General features: G+C 46.4%; 1 protein-coding gene across 1 annotated transcript in view; it reads right to left on the reverse strand.

The window, feature by feature from the left end:
- The window catches only part of LOC146868835 (surfeit locus protein 6 homolog), a 189,806-nt gene that overhangs the window by 54,842 nt on the left and 116,150 nt on the right, over positions 1 to 18,814 (reverse strand). The window contains exon 3 of the mRNA XM_085624356.1: positions 16,694 to 16,855. Within this exon, the coding sequence (XP_085480482.1) occupies positions 16,694 to 16,855 (162 nt within the window). The remainder of the gene's footprint in view (positions 1 to 16,693; positions 16,856 to 18,814) is intronic.

Genomic DNA, 18,814 nt, shown 5'->3' on the forward strand with positions numbered 1-18,814 from the left:
TTCTAACTTGAACGAGGGTCCATGGAATCCTTGCTATGCTACTGGCAATAATTATGTTGTCCATTTCAACAGTGTATCACATAAACTGCATTTTTTCCAGTGTTACATATTAGGGGCTGCCTTGACCCTTCTCTGTGGTATATATTTAATAATACTTAGAAAGTAAATGGCTGAGTTCGCCGAGGAGGGATTGTAGGCTGTGATCTGCACGTTGCACAGAGATCTGCAGCAGGTGTCTGATCCAACTGAGCTTTTTTTAACAGATTGATGGATTTATGTTAGAATGTGTGTAGTCCCCTCGGCATAGCCACATAGCTCGGCATGCTTGCCATTATCTGCCTCCCAGTAAGCACACAATCACGTGTATAGTGATATCATGAAACGTACAAATGTTGGCACAACATGTTAGATCATACAAAATGTACAGTTGTTCGTTCGTTTATTCCAAGCAGTTAACTGTCAACAAAAAAACTATGTTGGGCTGAATTCAACAAACAGCCCCAGTACCCCAGAAGTCTTGCCGTCTGTGTTAAATTGGGCATCTCATTTCGCTTTTTTTTCACATGGGAATGGCTAATATAGACAAAGGGAGGGTGAGGGTTAAGAGAGGAAGAAGTAACATGGTTGGACTGGAGTGGTGGGGAGAAAAAACACGGCCGAGTGGGAGTGGAAAGGGAAAGACGACAAACTAAGTTAAATGTTAGCAACTGCATGCACATCAGAAATGGTCAGCATCTCATCAACATCGCATCATCAGTAATCATAAATAACATGGTGATCTTTGCATCTTCACTGAGGGTATCCTCGAAGCAATCCTGCTGTTCTGAGGGTTGCAGTTTGGTTGGACAAAATGACAAAACCTTTTAGAAGTGTGTACAATATAATAACCGCAGTCATTGCGTGTGATTGTATATCATCATCACGTGACTACCAACCTTTGAAGGGATTTTGTTTGTGAAAAAACAAACCATTATGTAGTTTTTCAGTGCCCTTCTCTAAATTAATTCTTAATATTTTATAAAAAACAAACTCTGACCTTATAGAAGTTCCCCTTTTAAAGATCACTACATCACAGTGTACCATCTCTACCCAGCTTCCTCTCCTCTTACTCGCTAAATGTTTGCTCATCTTTGACCATGAACAGCTCTCTGCTGCCTATTGGAAAGGTTTGTGCTATAGAACTATCCTATACCTACATACTGGGAACACTGCACTGAACGTTTCTGCTTGCACACTAATACGGGTAAAGGTTCCTCCTCACACATTGGTGCCATTGATGGTTTCTGCTTGCATATTCGTTATACTAAGAGATTCTATGTGCACACTGGTCAGACAGAAGGTTTCTAATACGATCATGACACTGATGGTTTCCGTTTACACACTTTTGAGACAGAGATTCTGTTAGCACACTGGTGAGACTGAGAGATTCTGTTTGCACACTGGTGAGACTGAGAGATTCTGTTTGCACACTGGTGAGACTGAGAGATTCTGTTTGCACACTGGTGAGACAGAGATTCTGGGCCACATGCATCAACGAGAAAACTGCTCGCAAACAGGCAGATTAGCAGAATCTGCCCCTTTGCGACCGGTATTTTTGCATTTGGGATGCATCATCCCAAATGCAAAAATCGCTAATTAAGAATCTCTAAATAGCGATTCCTTAAATTGCGATTGCATTTAAGGAATCCCAAATTGAGATTCCTTAAATGCAATGCATGAAAGTTTAAAAATTAGCGATTTCGCTAATAGGGGGAGCAAATTACCATGAAGTTGAACTTCATGGTAATTTGCAAAAACTTTGAAAAATGCACTAAAGTGAATTTTTCAAACTTCCATTTTACACACACATGCCCTTGGGGCATGTGTGTGTGCAAGATGTATTCATATGCAGATTTCAGGGGTGCAACAGGGTGTCTTTTTGACGCCCTGGCACCCTTGAAATAGCATGAACAATTTGCGATTCTCTAATTGAGATTAGCAAATTGAGAAAGTCCTCCCATTCATTCCTATGGGCCTCTAGGCCCATAGGAATCAATGGGAAGGTATTCCTTAATTGCGACTCGCAATTTGCGAGTCGCAATTAAGGAATGTTTAGAAATTGCTTTTTTTAAGCGATTTCTACATGCATAGCCTTTTGCTATTCCTTATTAGCGAATCCTTTTTTTTCGCTATTAAGGAATCGCAAATGGCATTGTTGATGCATGTGCCAGTTAGTGATTCCTACATGCATAAGGAATTGCGAGTCCTTAATAGTGATTCCTTAAATATCGCTATTAAGGAATCGCAATTCCTCACCTTGATGCATGTGCCCCTCTGTTCGCACACTGGTGAAACTGAGAGATTCTGTTTGCACACTGGTGAGACAGAGATTCTGTTCGCACACTGGTGAAACTGAGAGATTCTGTTTGCACACTGGTGAGACTAAGAGATTCTGTTCGCACACTGGTGAGACTAAGATTCTGTTTGCACACTGGTGAGACAGAGATTCTGTTTGCACAATAAGACTGAAGGTTCCTCCTCACACATTGGTGATAGTGAGGGTTTCTGCTTGCATATTGGTGATACTAATAGAGTATGTGCACACTGAGGACACAAAAGGTTACTGCTCTGATCATGACACTGATGGTTTCTGTTTATACACCACATGCAAGATCAGTACTAAAATAGGCGTCAGACAGGGGAGTGTGTGTATGTGTCAGGACCCTTAAAAGGGCTCCTGCAAACCATTCAATAAAAGCCAGTATCTCTTTGGACATAAATAACAGGAAGTGGCAGAACCCTACTAAGAGTAATAACTGGAGGTTGAGCTGGCAGCACTGGAAACTCAGGATGTCTGCCAGCTCAGCATCTTCTGCAGCGTACTAGTTGTTTTTACCAGTCACGAATGGAATGTGAAGCTTTCGCAGGCTACACTTCACCGGACTAAATTCCTGAGTAGGCTGCCAGTCAAGAGTTCTCTGTTGCGCTAAATAGAAAGGGTAGGGCGTCTGTTTTCCGTTTAGATTCTTCAGTTGCAATCTGGTAAGGGCTTATTTCCTGACCTCCGTTTCCCTTCAGAACAAGTGTGAAGTATATCGGAGTAGCGTCTCTGTCAACCATGCCCCGTCATGCATGTCCAAGAGGGAGTGATACACAAAGTGTCTCTTCGTGGCGCAACTTGTATTGAGAGAACAGTGTCTCTCGTCAGAGGTTGTCAACCGCACCCTTTCACGCAAGCCCAAGGGAGATCCGGTTCGTAATTAAATAGTTCTCTTAGCGCAGAAAAGGAAAGAACCGTCTCAATTCAGCATCCATGTCTGAGTAGTTTGCTTTTAAACTAACAATTTAAGAAAAGATACTTAGCGAAAACTTACCTGCGCATTCTTATGTATATATTTTTTGAACTAAGAAAGGCAATCGGCAAACAATGAACAAATAAAACAAGCAGTAAAAGTAACGCCGCGCGGTTGTAAAAGAGAAAGTCATCGCGATCGCTCTGAAAGCGAAAGTGATCGCGATGAGGGCCACAGCTTGCAGTGCATGTGTGCGACTGGTGCGCGCACAGCAGTAATCACGCCATAGGGCGCCTCTGCTCAAGCGCGTGCCCGCGCACATGCACTGCAAGCTGTAGCCGGCGGTAGCATTTTTTGAAGCCCTCACTTAAAGTCTTGGCCAGACCAGCGCAAGCGCTGGGTCAGGCGAGACCTAAAAAAGGACAAAGACAATTCGGAACCAACCACTAGATGGCGGAATAATGCAGAGCATGTGAATCCATAAAAGGATTCATGCTGCAAAACATCTGTTCATCAGCTCAACAGTAGGGTGAGTAGGCCAAAAATATAACTCTACCTGATAAAATCTAACTCTTCATAGCGAGTTGGTGAGTAGATTTGTTGAGGCCTGCCCCTGCTTCTTAATATAGAACAAGGCTGTCATGTTGTACATCTTTATTAGTAATGTTTTTCCCTGAGCAAGGAGGAGGAATGCTTTCATGGCTAGTAACTCCAGGTAGTTTACATGGCACCCCTGGTGCGGAGGTGTTCAGAGGCCTTGGACAGTTATGTTGCGGAGGTGAGTTCCCCACCCCATGAGACACGCATCAGTGGCGAAAGGGGGTCTAGGAAGGGCCTGCCAAGCAACAGGCTGTTTCACCAAATCAAGGAGTGCTGAGCCCTGGTCGTTACTAATCCTAAATCCTCACAATGTCCCTCTGCCTGAGCCCACTGCCTTGGGAGGCACTTCAGTAAGGCGCGCTTGTGTAGCCTAGCACATGGTACAGTCACTAGGTATGAAGCAATCCTCCCAAACAGTTGCATCACAGTTCGAACAGTGACGGAGAAGTGTGTCTGAAAAAGAGGCAGCAGCTATTGGAATGCCATTACCCTACGTTCTTTAAGGTATATTTTGCCTATTAGCGAATATAAAACAGAGCTGAGGAAGGGATAGAACTGTTGCAGCTGAAGGTGCAACTTTTTTGCACTGATGGTGAAACCAGGGCTGTGAAGAAGGGACACTGCAGTCTGAGCGTGCACTATGCACTGCCATTTAAAGCTGCTTTTGATCAGTCAATCATCTTAGTATGGAATGACAGGTATGGCGTTTCTGCATAGATGCGCTGCTACTACCACTAGGCATTTTATAAACACCCTAGGAGCTCTAGTGACTCCGAAGGGTAACACCTTGAACTGGTAGTGTCATCCACCGAAGGTAATGGTGATGCACTAGGTGAATCTGGATGTGAAAGTATACAGAGCTGATATAAAATTGCCTTGGAGTAATAGCGAGATGATGGCCTGTAAGGTGACCACATGGAAGCGTTGGACCATTGGACAGGTTCAATCTCCCCAGAGGTCGACGATTGGCCAGAGCATGCCGTCCTATTTGGGGATTAAAATGTAAAGAGGGAGTTCACCCATGTACTGCGCTGGTGTACGGGTTCTAGTTCAATTGTGCCATTTGCGAGAAGTGCATGCACTTCTTCCTCCAGAAGGTGAAGGTGTTCTGTGGGGCAGGGTGGGATGTTCAGAGGTAATGTGTAGAAATTTAGGCAGTACCCTTCCCCCACAATGGAGAGGACCCAGTGGTCTGAGCAGAGGTTTTTTCAACTGAGTAAGTGCCTCAGTGGTTCCCCGATCGGTCTATTGTGAGCAGGAGAAAGCGATGGAGAGTGTTTGTCCCTAGCTGAGATACCTCTGTCCTTAACAAGTCGCTTCCCAGGTCCCTCTTAGGAAGGTCTTGGGTTGCTTGGAGACCTGAAATGATTATTGGTGATGTTTGTATTGGGGTCTCTGACCAGAGTCTGCCAATTCTGATGCCTTCGAAAAGCAGACCTGGGACTGTAACTGTATGGTGCCCATGGATTTGGCAATATAGCAATCCTTTCAGATTTTTTCAAGCATCTTTTCGACTTGGGGGCCAAACAGAGGCTCTCCATCAAAAGACGCTCAGGAGGTGATCGTGCAACTTGGGCATAATCCCAATACCAAGAATGCCTGCAGAGGAGGATGCTGGTATTAACACCCATTGCAGCGTTGTCCACAGTGTTGAGGGTACGTCTAATGATGGCACTGCTGATGGATTTTACCTCAGCAACCAGGTCCTTCCTGCCTTTACAGTGGACCTCTGGGAGGTGCTTTGCCAATGCTTGTTAATACAGATTCCCTGGAGCCAAAATGTGTGTTCTGTACAGCCTTCTGTGCTGTGGTATGCCATACTTCATCAGCATATAAAGTTGCAACCTCATACTAAAATCACCAGCACTGTGATAAATAGTAGCTAAATTGTATTGTAGGTGGGTAGTCTTAACATGCCTGTAGTCCACATCGACAAGGCCAAACTTTTCCCGCACCCAAAACTGCAAATACGGCAGAAACAAGAATAATATCCGATTTAAACGTATTCTGAAAGGGCGATACTCTTTCACTAAGTTCTCGGTTCTGCACTCACCTTGTCCGACTCCTGCTGGTACATCCCTCCCCTGGCTAAGCCTACACCTAACGGACGACGGGTGTGTGAATGGGCAGGGATCTGTGAGGGAGCTACAAACTGCAGGTAAGGAGCGGTTCCCCTGCAACCAGAAGTTGGAGGGATGTAGTCCAAGAAGTGTGAATGAAGGATTCGACATAAGATTTAACAACCTACTGAGCATGCCCAGAATTACAGAATACTTATCACCGGGAAATGCGCTGACACAGAAACACAAGCCCGGGAGTGGTGCATGCACGCACAGTCTTCACTTTTCAAGCACTGCACTCGTGCTTGTGACGCGCCGCTGCTCGCTCCCGCAAGGTGGATGCCGCCACAAGCACGAGTGCAGTGAAGACCAATGGCTAAAGGCCCTCCTGGAGCATCGCATGCGCGCTGCCTAGGCGAGACCTAAAAATCAGTGGTCACAGACTATATAAACTCCAGGAATTGACCTTTGATTGAGAGAGAGATTTCAAGCAATGTGCCGATTCAGACGAAGAACATGGTTGACGCAGTACCAGATTCTACTATAACCAAAGAAGGCTTAGGCAAGACTTATCCGAGGCTCTGCGAAGCATTTTACCTTTACTGCCTGGTGCCAGAATTGTGTTCTCGAACAGACACACACTCCCTGCCCTTGTGCTCAAAATGACTGGCAAGCTATTCCAAACAAACAACAAACCTTGGTGTCCCAGTTATGCGCACCAACCCTGAAACCCAAGAAATAGGCCTATTATTCGTTGATCTGCTAGAACTTGCACAGCTCCTAGAGATAGCACAGTGAGGGTGTTTGAACTACAAATTATGATAAATATGTTACATTTATTCCTGTTCTCACTGTTCATGAAACTCTTAACTGCTTCTAATTGACAGCACGCAGGAGAATGAGGAAGTGACCTCTCCACACTCCATGATAAAGCCTGCGAGCTCATGGTGGGCGGTGCTGGACCCAGTCATCACAGGGTGGCCTGACTGCCTCACTGAGACTTCCCTCCTTAGCCGCCCTGCAGCAGTGAGACAGCAAGGCCCTTCGGGACAAGGTGTGACATGGGGTGAGGGGTGACGGACCCCTTGCTGACACTGGGGAGCTCTGCGCACATTAGCGCTCTGTTGAAGCAGTAGCATATATGGGGAACATGGAGGTGAATGAGCCCCCACACCTCAATTTGACTTCCTTTCTTCCTCCCCACTGCTCTGGAGGGGTATCCATGATGCCCCCCCGAGGATGTTCTGCTGAAGAGCTTGTGCATGGCAGCTACAAAAACAGAACCAATTGGCTGCCCTCTTTGAGTGCTACTGCCCCAACAGTACCACCTAAGTTCCACACGGTGCAGTATCTGTGCTATCATGAACTGGGGGTGAAATGTTAAAGGACAAGGTACAAACCAAGGAGGAAACCTGGTGAACGGGAGCTGGGGGAGGGGGAATGTACAAGTCACATATGGCGACCATGCTCCAAGTTATTAAAAGCACCCAACAGGTCCTGCAGATATGGATAGGTGAAGTAGGTTCCGATGCAATCCTACCACAACAGGACCAGCAAAATACAGTGGACAGAGTCGCAGAGGGTAGGATTGTGTAACTGGAAGGCTCTGTGCGCGACCTGGTATCAGAGGTGTAGAATCTAACCTTCGCCAATAAACTCCTCGTTGGCTGAGTCGAAGATGAGGTGGGCAGATCCCACAGGAATAACGCCCAGCTCGTGGGGTTCCATGAAGCGGCGGAAGGTACTTTACCGAAGATTTTCTTGGGTACATAGAGTTGGATCCCACTGAGGCCTCAGTGAAGGAAAAGGCTCAGGCCTGAGGTGGTGGTGGTGAGGCCCGTGCGGCCGGGGCTTCACCTCATGGACCAGAGTGTTCAGCAGGAGGTGGGATGTCCACCGAGCGGCCTTTCTCCTGCCTTCCTGCACTGTCCGTGGGACACTCTGCTGGATACTGGGACCTCCATGGCAGAGTGGCAGATGGTGCTTGGCTCCCAGAGGGGGCTGAAGATGGGTGCTGGGCCAGCCCAGTGTGAGCCTACTGTTCTCCCCCTGTGAGATAACGGATTTGCAGGCTTGATGCAGTGAGCTAGCTGGCTCCCACTGAATGGCAGCAGGGAAGAGGTCTGGTGCACATCGTTCACAGAGCTGCCGTGCCTGGTATTGCCTGGCTGTGCTCCCTTCGGTGCTTCCTTCTCTGCTCGTGTGGGTAGGGGCGCGGGGCGTAGTGCCCAGTGCCGCGGCAAGGAGAAGACCCCTTGCCTGGCTGGGGCCCGGCCACATGAGATGGGGACTTCCTGTCAGGCGGAGTGGGAACCTTTTCTTTTTCCCCCTGCCTGCGGGGGCCAGGGCCCTGAGCTGCATGGATTGATCTGAGGACGACTGAAGCTGAGGCCCTACGCTCTCCCCTGGGAGATTGAGTCCCACCAGCGCTCTCCGGCCTAGGGAAAGCCACCGTTTGGGCTGCCTGTTCTCCCTGGAAATACTAGCTCGTGGATTGATGGGCCTCTCAGACTGCCTGGCAGGGGCCCGACTTTTATTGACAGACCTGCACCGTGGGGTTCCTCCGGCCGTGGCCAACTTTTGGTCTGGTGGTGTGAGCTAGCAGACACTGATCCTGCTGGCCAGACATGGCTAATTGGAGGGCTACTGGGGCCACATGTGCCACTGTGGGGCCCTGAGAGCTCTGGCCTAGTCCTCAACTGCACTCTTGGTGAGCCATGGGGAAGGATAAAGCAGCAAAGCCACGCCCTTCCCAACCGCGTATTGACCTGTATACAACTACAGCACCCCTGGCTGGGGGAGAAGCATCGGATAAAGGCGCTACAATTTGAAGGGGGACTATCCACACCGCACAGGCAGTGGTTGAAATTAAGATTGGAGATGTTAGGTTTATATAAATTTATAGAGCGCTCGATTGCCGTGGCGTCTTGGCGCTAGAGTATGTGGAAGGAAAGTACGCCCCGTATTACCAGGAGGACTTCTTTGGAGGTGAACAGCCATGTTTTCAAGGCCTTCCTAAAGAGCTGCCGATTGGATTAAAATTTCACGGCCATGGGCATTTTGTTCCATAACTTTGCTGCGCAATTCGATAGTCCTACACCCCCCCCCCCCCCATCTTGCCCGTCTGATCTTAGTAATCTTGATGAGGCCCAACTTGGCAGATCTAAGGTTCGAGTAGATGTGGTGCTTCTAACGTCAGGACCTCCGCAGCATCAACCGACACATTACTGAAGCAATGGGGCATCTGTCCATAGTGCAAAATGAAATTACCGCCCTCAAGGCAAAAGTGCTTGTCTCCTCAACCGCACAGGGGAGCTCCATCATCGTGCTGGAGATGCAGAGAATCGATCTAGGCGCAGTAACTTGCGCCTTGTGGGAACATTGAAGGCTCTGACCCAGCCAAATTCTTGGAAGAATAGCTACAGTCTTGGATGCCCAAAGAAAAGCTATCACCCTGGTTTGTTGTGGAATGGGCGCATAGACCTTTAGCCCCTAGACCCCCTCCAGGTGCGCAAAGGACGACAATGATTGCACGCTTTCTCAACTTCAAGGATAGAGACTCCATTCATAGGAAAGGCCAGGACCCACAAGGATCTCTACTACCAGAACTAAAAAATCCTGCTATTTCCAGACTGTAGGAGGGAAGATCAAGTGAAATGCAGGTTGTATGAAGCCGTTAAGCAGCTGCTTAGAGGCCTTCAAATGTCCTACATGCTACTCTCTCCGGCATGACTCAAAATTCTTCAGAAGGGTAGGTCCTATTTCTTTGACACCCCGGCATCTGCATGAGACAGGCTCACAGAAGAGAAACTGTGAGTGATCAGCAATGGCCCTCCTCTCCTCGTCACTCGCTGTCTAAAGGGCAGCAAACGACCTACCGCCAGAAAACAACTTGCACCTGCTCTCGAGGACGTGTGGCGGGGACCAGATTGCTTTCTCCACAGTTGGAGGGCTTAGTGACTCAGCACCCCACCGAACTGAAGTACTCCTTCCTAGTGGGTGAGGACCTTTGGGGCATAGTCCCAATCCGGAGATCGATTGAACTGCACTCCTTCACCAATTACTCAACGCGGCTGAGATTCAGGATAGCCAGACAAGGAACTTTGTGTGTTGTCACTGCATGCTTCAAACTGTTCTGTATGGCTTCGAGTGTCTTTCTGCATTGATCTCACCACTTGGAGGGGTCCACCATGCCACGCCTGACTAGAGGGCTTTCTGTTATCTTCCTATTTTTTTCCTTGTTTCTTCCCAGTTTGAATAGCTGGGCGACAGATGCCTCTTCGAGGGAAGTATGGGAGGGGTGGATTTTTTTTTGGGTGGGGGGGTGCAAGGGTTGGCACACCATGACTGTGCTTGCTACTGTTACTGTTTGTTTCTGCCTTTTTTTTCCTCTTTAGGTGGTCATAGTGGTCTGGTACTATGACTACTGGGTCCTATGCACACTACGGCCTGCACCTATGGTGTTCATCATGACTTGGCATGGGTGCATTCTGGGAGCCTGACTTCAGCTTGCATTGTCAGCAAAGGCCCGCCATGACTCCATGGAGTGTTATGTCTTGGAACGTAAACGGTCTCCTGGACAAAATCAAATGTTCTGTGGTGTTATGGTACACCCAGCACTTTCTTCCCTCCTTATTACTGCTCCAAGAAACCCACCCCGAGGGGACTGTCTATTTCTTGTGTAGCAAGGATACGATAGTGTCTATCATGCGAGCTTCATGAGATGGTTCCGGAGGGTGGCCATCCTTCTTCTCATGCGCTCTCTTTCAATGGTGGTGTCCCAGGTCTGCCCGGACCCTCGGGCCGGGACCTTGTGATAACAGGCTCCTTGGAGGGGCGTTCACTGAACCTTCTATGCATATACACTCCCCCGTTGGTGCTGGATTTTAAGTCCACCCTCATTGATTTAGTGTCCGGGCTCCCCCCCTGGCCTTACCCTTTTAGGTGGGGATTTCAACGTGGTCCTTGAGCCTCTATGGATGCCACAGGCACCTCTGAGATTCAGCAGTATTTTCAGCTGGGTTGGTGTGTTCACCAGGTATCCTTGGGGGTGAGAGGGGCATGTAAGGACACTGTTAGGGATCATGCCAAAAATATCCTACGACAGCGCCACTTTCGGGTGACCCAGCTGGAGACCGAGGTGCTTCATCTGTAAGAGCTTCTGGCCTAGGTTTTGATGAAGATACCTAAAGACAACTGGTGCTGATTCGTCAGGAAATTAAACTCCTTTCCATGGAAGTGGCAAAGCATCCCTGTAGGGCTTCCATTGGGCGGGTATTTGGGTGGGGGGCAAAAATGGGATACTACTTTACTGGTTGGCGAGCCCCCTCTCCTGGACATGTACAATGAGGAGCTAGAGGTCCCTCATTTCCACTGGAGCTTGATCTGGCTATGATTGTGGTTATAGCCAAGTCGCATCCTCCATCACCCTCCTGTGTGTATTACCGCCCCATCTCCCTCATTAATGGGGAAGTTTAAAATCTTTGTAAAGATTCTGGCTGCGAGTCTCCGACTGGTCCTCAGGTCCCTTATTCACACTGATCAGTGTGGCTTGATGCCCGGGAGGAGCACAAGGCAGTTCCTCAGATGTCTCCATGTAGCACTTGCGCACCAGCACCTCCTAACAGGTCCCCTGGGTTTGCTCCTAGTGGACTTTGAGAAAGCGGTCAATACTGTCGATTGGGGTACTTGGCAAAGGTGCTTGAAAGAGAAGGTTTTAGACATCGGTCCTGCAAGCTGGTAAAGATGCTTTACTCTGACTTCACTGCCAGACTCCAGGTCAACGACGCGGTGTCGGAGGAGTTCCCCATAAGGCAAGGGACCCGACGGGGGTGCCGGCTGTCCCCTCTCCTTTTTGCGCTAGCAATTGAAGGCCTAGCGAGACTTATAAGATGTGATGCGCAGATACAGGGTGTATCTGCGCAGGGGTCGATCGCATTGCCCTATACGGGAACGATGTTCTGCTAAACCTGGCGGATCTGGCCTAGCGGACCTCAGTGTCTCCGGATCCTGCAACTTTTTGCAGAAGCTCAGGGGTTAAATCGTCAACCCGGCTTGCTGGTCCCAGTGGTACTTTTGCGAGATTGTGTGGACTGGCAGTAGACCATTCCTATCTGTCGCCTCAGTTTTAAATACCTAGGAATTATGGTGGTTCTGAATCCCCAATTAATGTGGTCTCTTAACATTACCCTGCTAGTGTGCAGATGCAGGGACAATCTTTGGAGGTGTCAGTCGCTCCCACTGAACATCATGTGAAGAAAATATTACCACGCTTCCTTTATCTCCTCTCCTATTTTCCACACACAATTCTTTGCTGCTGGTTTCGTGAGATGGATTCAGGAACATTTTCATTCTTATGGCACAACTCACAGCCACGCTTGACGTTTTGAACCTGTCAGCGCACCCCCTACGATGGTGGGTTAGGAGCATCCAATCTATACCTTTGTTACCTGGCGTCACTCTTACTAGTGATCAATGAGTAAATCTCGTGCTGGTATGGGGGCTGTGTATTCAATCAAATTCTGCAGAACTTTGCGGCCAAACTGAGGTGCCGGTGGATCGAACATAGATTCCAACGCTGCTCAATACAGCGCGTCACGGGCTGATTGAATACGCAGCCCCCATACCAGCACGAGATTTACTCCACTTTGTGCATCGTCGATATATGCTAGAATAACCGTTTTCCGTGGAATACATGCAACTTGCCCAGCCATATTCAGGCTGGGACGGAATTATAACCAGTCTGAAGGCACATAAGACTGTTTCATTGACCTAAAGCCCTGAGGAAGTCGCGGGTGTCTTGTCCCGAACGACGAAACACGTGTTGGCTGGAGTCACAACAGGAAAATCATTAAATTACTCATTTTCTTTATGTATTTGCCTTGATATTTAAGTTATTGACTTGTTATAATCATTACAATTGTGTGCCAGGGCTTGATTTAAAGTTTGTACAGAGCTGCTCATCTGAATGTTGAGGTGTTGGATGATTACCTCCTCCCTGGGCACCTACAGTAATAATTTGAGCTACTAAATACTTACTGCAAATAGTGAGCGCCTATTCCATCCAGGATTCAATCATCCCAATCAGTAATCAACTTTGTAAATCTATTTGCTGAAAGTGACTTGCTACAGTGAAAAATACCAAAGCCGATGCTGTATAAAGTAATCTAAATGTCAAAATGCACTACTAATGAGCTGGTGGGGGCGAACAGCACAAATTTGGGGGTACGATGCAGGTTTACGTACGTGCTTATGCAAGCATGAGCGAGAAGCATCAAACAAACCGAATACATGCAAAAAGGTTTCTAAAACAGACAAATGCAGAAAGAAAGTCACCCCTATGCAAATGTAAGACCAGAAAGATATACGAAGTAGGAGGAACCCCGGCCATATACTCCTGGAGGGGGGTACCCATGCTACAAAAATATGCATGAATGTATACCAACAAAACACATGAGGCACACATATGCAAATAGGCATTCAAAAACTAACAAACATACACACGTAAACTCATCCACAGACATTTCAAAGGTATGCATCATGTTCACCTAAACTTTTTCAATGTATATGTGCTATTAACTATACGCAGGAAGGCACAAAAAACGTACACAAGAATATTCAGAAAGACGCTCACACAAACACACTAGAATGTATGGACACCTGCTCACATTTGGAGAAAGGTAGACACACGTAATAATGAAACATATGCAAGAAGGCACACATACACACTCTCGCTCACACACAACATAGCTAGGGAGGTTACAGAGACAGATCCTACCACAAGCACACAGAGGTGTACAGATAAAGAGATGCAAGGTGCGCTGAGATTTCCAAACACCTACAGCGCTGGCTCAGGGCCGACAAACGAAAAATAGAATGATGATAGAACATAGTTTTATTTTTCACCTGTTGGTTCTGAGCCAGTGTGGCAACACTCCTTCGCCAGGAGCCAACCCCAACTACAACACCCTGCTGAGGCACTTAGAGTGAAACCAGGAATTGCACCGGACCCTTGTAGCACCAGGTGAAACTCTTAGTTTCCACTACCACTGCAAGCATTTTTTGCATCTGAGAAGGAACTCAGCAAGTTCTTCCGCTGATTCCCATGAAAATGCAAACGATTCTTAACAGTAACAGAAAGAAGTGCATTAAAGTTCAGTTGGGCGTTGTGGAAAAGAAATGCAAACACATTTTAAGTCTGATGGAACTTTTCCAGAGTCCGATACCAGCGACAATGAAGGTGTATGATTTTCTGGAGGAACTCCATATGCACTTCACATAATTCAGTACTCACTCCTGGTGTTTCTGCGACCATTCCATGGGAATGGCCTTGAAAAGGTGGACAAGTACACATGTGATGGGCAACCAGGGATTGAATTATTAAGGCTAATTTGTCTGTTCAATCCTGCACAACTTTGCATTCTATCCCAGGACATGAGTAGGTATTTGGTCCATTACTGGTTTAAGCGAGGTTTCTGTTCATAACTTTGCCTCTACTCTGAGCATTTAGACCTATAAGAAGTTCAGGCATCCTTTTCAGGGGTGATTGGCACTGACCTGTTTTGGCGTGGGATGGCTGATCGCATGTCACAGGTGGCAGCTGTGTACAAGGACTGTGTGACTAGCTCTGTAAATGCTGAAAGGAGCAACAGACCTAGCTCACTCACTGAGCAATCCAACCATGCTTTCGTGTTTTTGCAATACACTCAGCTGCAGCATGTTGGACTAGATTTCAGCTCCACAGAAGAGTTTGAGAAAAACACCCAAGATGAAGACTTGGCTGTACAAAGACTTTGAATAATGTCTTGGGGTAGATATTCATTTTCTGTTGGAACGTACAAAAACAATTTCCATGTTTGGGGTTAATAATATGATAAACATAAGAACTGCAGCAAAATAAATTGCTGCAAAATGTCAATTTTGGTGCTGTTAAATTTCAGTTTTATTGCCGCTAAATTTGCTAATCTATGCCACAATATCCTGGGGGAGGCAGGGTTATCCAGTAACAGGTCAATTCTTTTAATATTTTAACTAATTGGTGACACATTGTCAAATACCAAGGAAAATCACCTGATGGTGCCTTTATATCAGTCTTTGGGGACTCCTGTCTTTGAGATCTCTTTGAGGTCTTAATTACAGCTCAAAAAGCCAAGAATTTGTCTGTGGTGTAGGAAGGAGTTAACCAGATGAAAGGCCAAAGACAGAATTTCAAAAGTTAATACAACTTTGAAAAATGAAAGCAAAAATGAGGATGTTTTGCTGAGAAGATGTGATAAACCACACAGGTCATCCCTGCCGCTGCAGCCTTTAAGGCAACTTCTGTATAATTCAGAGCATTCTTTCCCTTTATCCAGTAGGATTGGGCCACAGCCGTTTCTTGGTTTTAAGAACAACCAAGGTCTTCACTTTGGATTCCCCGAGAGATACGAATCACTGACACGGTCTGCCTCTTTGTGAATGATCATAAATTGCATCTCAGGACATGCGACCCTGATCAGCAACCCAACGCAGAGAAGCATTCGCTTAACATTTAGAAACACAGAGCTAACTGCAGGTGTTTGAGGCACACGTTCTTTATTGTTCAATTTGACATTTTAGTGTTGTACTTAAATATCACAATTCTTTATTTAATGGGTAAGGGGTTGATTAAATCAGGCAATGTGGCACTTAGTTTTATTCTCTATTGTCATTTGATGGTCATGATTACATGGCAACAAGTAGTGGAGGTTTTCTTACTCTAGAAGATCTGCAGATACCGAAATTACCCTAGACCGATGAAAGACAGCCCAGTGTGCCAAGACAAAACTCAACACAATCAGCAGGCACATGTGAAACCAAACTCGGCAACTACAGGGAGCAAATATGCTTTAGTGGCAAAGCTGATGTTCTTGGGATCTAGACATCTGGGTTCAAATATGGGTGTTGGGAATTGACAAAGCTTCTCTGATTCTGGGCAGATCACATTCGCTTCCCTGTGTGTAACCCTTGATACTAGGTACAGCACGTTTTGTAGAAGTACCTTGTTTTCAAATAAATGTGTTTCAAATAAATCTAATAAGAACAACCTATTTCTAGATATTAGTTCCGCTGTACGCATGATTATGACTATTCAACACTTCCTATTAAATTACATAAACACATTATGAGACTCTGGCGTTGATACTCGCCAAATTTTACAGGTGACATGGTGAGGTAAGGCATAAAAAGCTCAACAATTTGGTACCAGAAACTGCTAGCTTAGCTCAGGTCCTTCTTGCTGGGTTATTCAACACTAACTGGAGGCAAATCGTCCTGTTCCCCGGTGGACAGCTGTGCCTCAGCAGCAGTTGTCTAGGAGGAGCTGTCTCAAGATTTGTTAATGTGACAAGGGGCACAGGGTGGTCTGGCATACCTTGCCATGTGTTAGTAATATACAGATGTAATGATACTGTGGTGGGGGCATGGAAATGAGCTACAGGGAAAAATGGTAAAAACCATACTACATTGTTGGGGTTTTGTTATAGTCCTTGTTAATCTTTTTATTTTGTTTGGAAATATGATGTTGGTAAATCTCTATTTTGGGCTTTTCCTCCCGCACAAGCCGCAATTGTAATGTGCTCAATAGTACATCATGATTAATGTTAATAAAAAAATCTGAACATAAAAGCATACTACAAGCGTGGTTATTTTCGAAGGTGCTTTCTCTTCTCTACATAGGTGCCTTATGAGGTTTAAAGCCCAATGCCATGCACAGAGGATACAGCCCTGCAAAGGTTTACTCACCTGTGACATCTGGGAGCATCTTGCTCTGCCCTTCTGCTGTGCTCTGCCTGGCAACTTTAGAGGTTGGCTGAAAGCTTGACAACCGGTTGCTCCCGGCTCTCTTTCGAGGCTTCTTTTTTTTCTTGGCTTTTTGCGGTTCATCAGGCCCTCTGGTTTTAAAACCTGCAACATTGAACAATGAAAGAAGGTCAATGCAGTACCTAAAGCTCCCGCCACTGAAGTACAGAGAAACAAATAAGTCAATAACTTTTCATAAAATCTTTGTGGGAAAATTAATAACAAGACTCCTAGAGTGATTTGTGTCCAACTTTTTTTTGTTGAAATCACAATCAAAAGAATCCATCCAATCAAATTCTGATCTAAAATTTGGCGAACTGGGCTTCATTTAATTTCAAGTGATGTCTTTTCAAGATCACAATTTTAATTAGAAGTATTTCACTCTATTGCATTACCAGACTTCAATGAGCAGTGCAATAAATTACTATCAAATTTAAAAAAAGCAAGCACATATTATTCATGGCGAGAACACATTTAATTTGATTGTAAGAAATTGGGGAGTAGTCTTAGAAAAAGCAAAGGAAATGCAAGATTTTTTAATTTTTTCACTTTATGCATGAGTGTGCATGGAAAAAAATCCAGAACACACCTTGATGTTCATGGTCATCACAAAGGGAGAGAACAAATTCAAAAAGGATGCTAGAAATGAGTGAGTGGATATGCATTACAGTTCAGCATAAACAATTCACGATTGTAATAAAGAGGGAGGACAAGGGCAAAATGTGTCAAGAAAGGATGGCAATTGATTCAAGGGGCCAATCATCATTAGGAATGAGGAGCTTATGTTCCTGTAAAAGTATTTCCCAAAGGTCAACAATCAGGAAACATCTAAGGCCCCATTTCTCTTCCCTGAACAAGAAGTTCTCAGTGTGAGAGGCTGGCTCACCATATATACTATACCACAAAGGGGTATAGTGAGTCCAATGGGTCTCCAGAGGTTGTACAGAGACTAAGTAGATAACACTAATGCTCCATTTTGTGGTACTGTGAACGCGCAGTTAGGCTTATCAGAGGGCTGTGTTAATGCACACACACTGGCAATAAATGAGAGACACTCAATGAATAAATACAAGACCAATTTATAAAAATAGTACCTAGATATATTTATTGGCTAAGACCACAAAACATTGAGAGAAGCATGTACGTTTTTAAATAAAAATATGTTTCTGTATCAAAAGTGCACACTTACAATTTTCAGTCTTTGCAATGTTAACCTATGGGAGGAAAACAATAATGCGGTTTTGCAGGTAAGTACACAACTTACAGTCCCACACTTCGGGGTTGGAGGTCAGCAGAGGGCAAGTTTCAGGTAAGCACAAACACTGCACCACCCACGGCACAGGGGCGGCCGGGTACAGGCGGCCGGGTACATAAGTCAAATCTGGAGTTAGGACCCAATGTTAACCGATGGAGACTGGGGGTAAGTAAAGTGGCTGCTCGGTTCAAGCTTCGGAGGTTTAGGCAAGCACAGGGGGGCCACAAGGCAGCACCATACATACACCACCAGCAGTCTAGGGGCGGCCGGATGCAGGGTGCAAACACTGTCGGGCGCCCAATGTAAGCCTTGGTTTTGGAAACAGACTGCAGGCGTCGAACCGGAGGCTCAATTAATACTGCCAGCAACAGCAGAAGTTGGGATGCTGTGGGTTGCAGAGACACCATTGGTCGAGCTCTCCAAGGCCCAGGGGCTTCAGGTGCAGGGGTGTCCTTTGACGTCAGGTTTCTCTTACCGGAGTCAGTCGTGGTTGGGGGGAGGCTTTGGACTTACACTGCAGGCATTGTCGTGGAGTGTAGGAGGGGTTAGCCAACCCTGGACTTTGACTCAGGATTGCTGGGGAACCTTTTCTGGACTGGTGGCCCACCTGGACGCACGACAGAGTTGTTGGGTGCAGAGTGGTCAGGACTCGTAGTTCTGGAGGGCACCAGAGTCCTTTGTCTTGGTTTCTGGGGGACAGGTCTGCTGTCCTCAGGAGATCTGGTGTTTTTCGTAGGCAGGCAGTCCTCCCCAGGGTTTTGGAGGTTGCTGGTTGCAGGACAGGCATAGTTTTCTTTGCAGGGATTCAG

The sequence above is a fragment of the Triturus cristatus genome, chromosome 1_2, assembly GCF_964204655.1.
Source record: "Triturus cristatus chromosome 1_2, aTriCri1.1, whole genome shotgun sequence".
Taxonomy (NCBI): domain Eukaryota; kingdom Metazoa; phylum Chordata; class Amphibia; order Caudata; family Salamandridae; genus Triturus; species Triturus cristatus.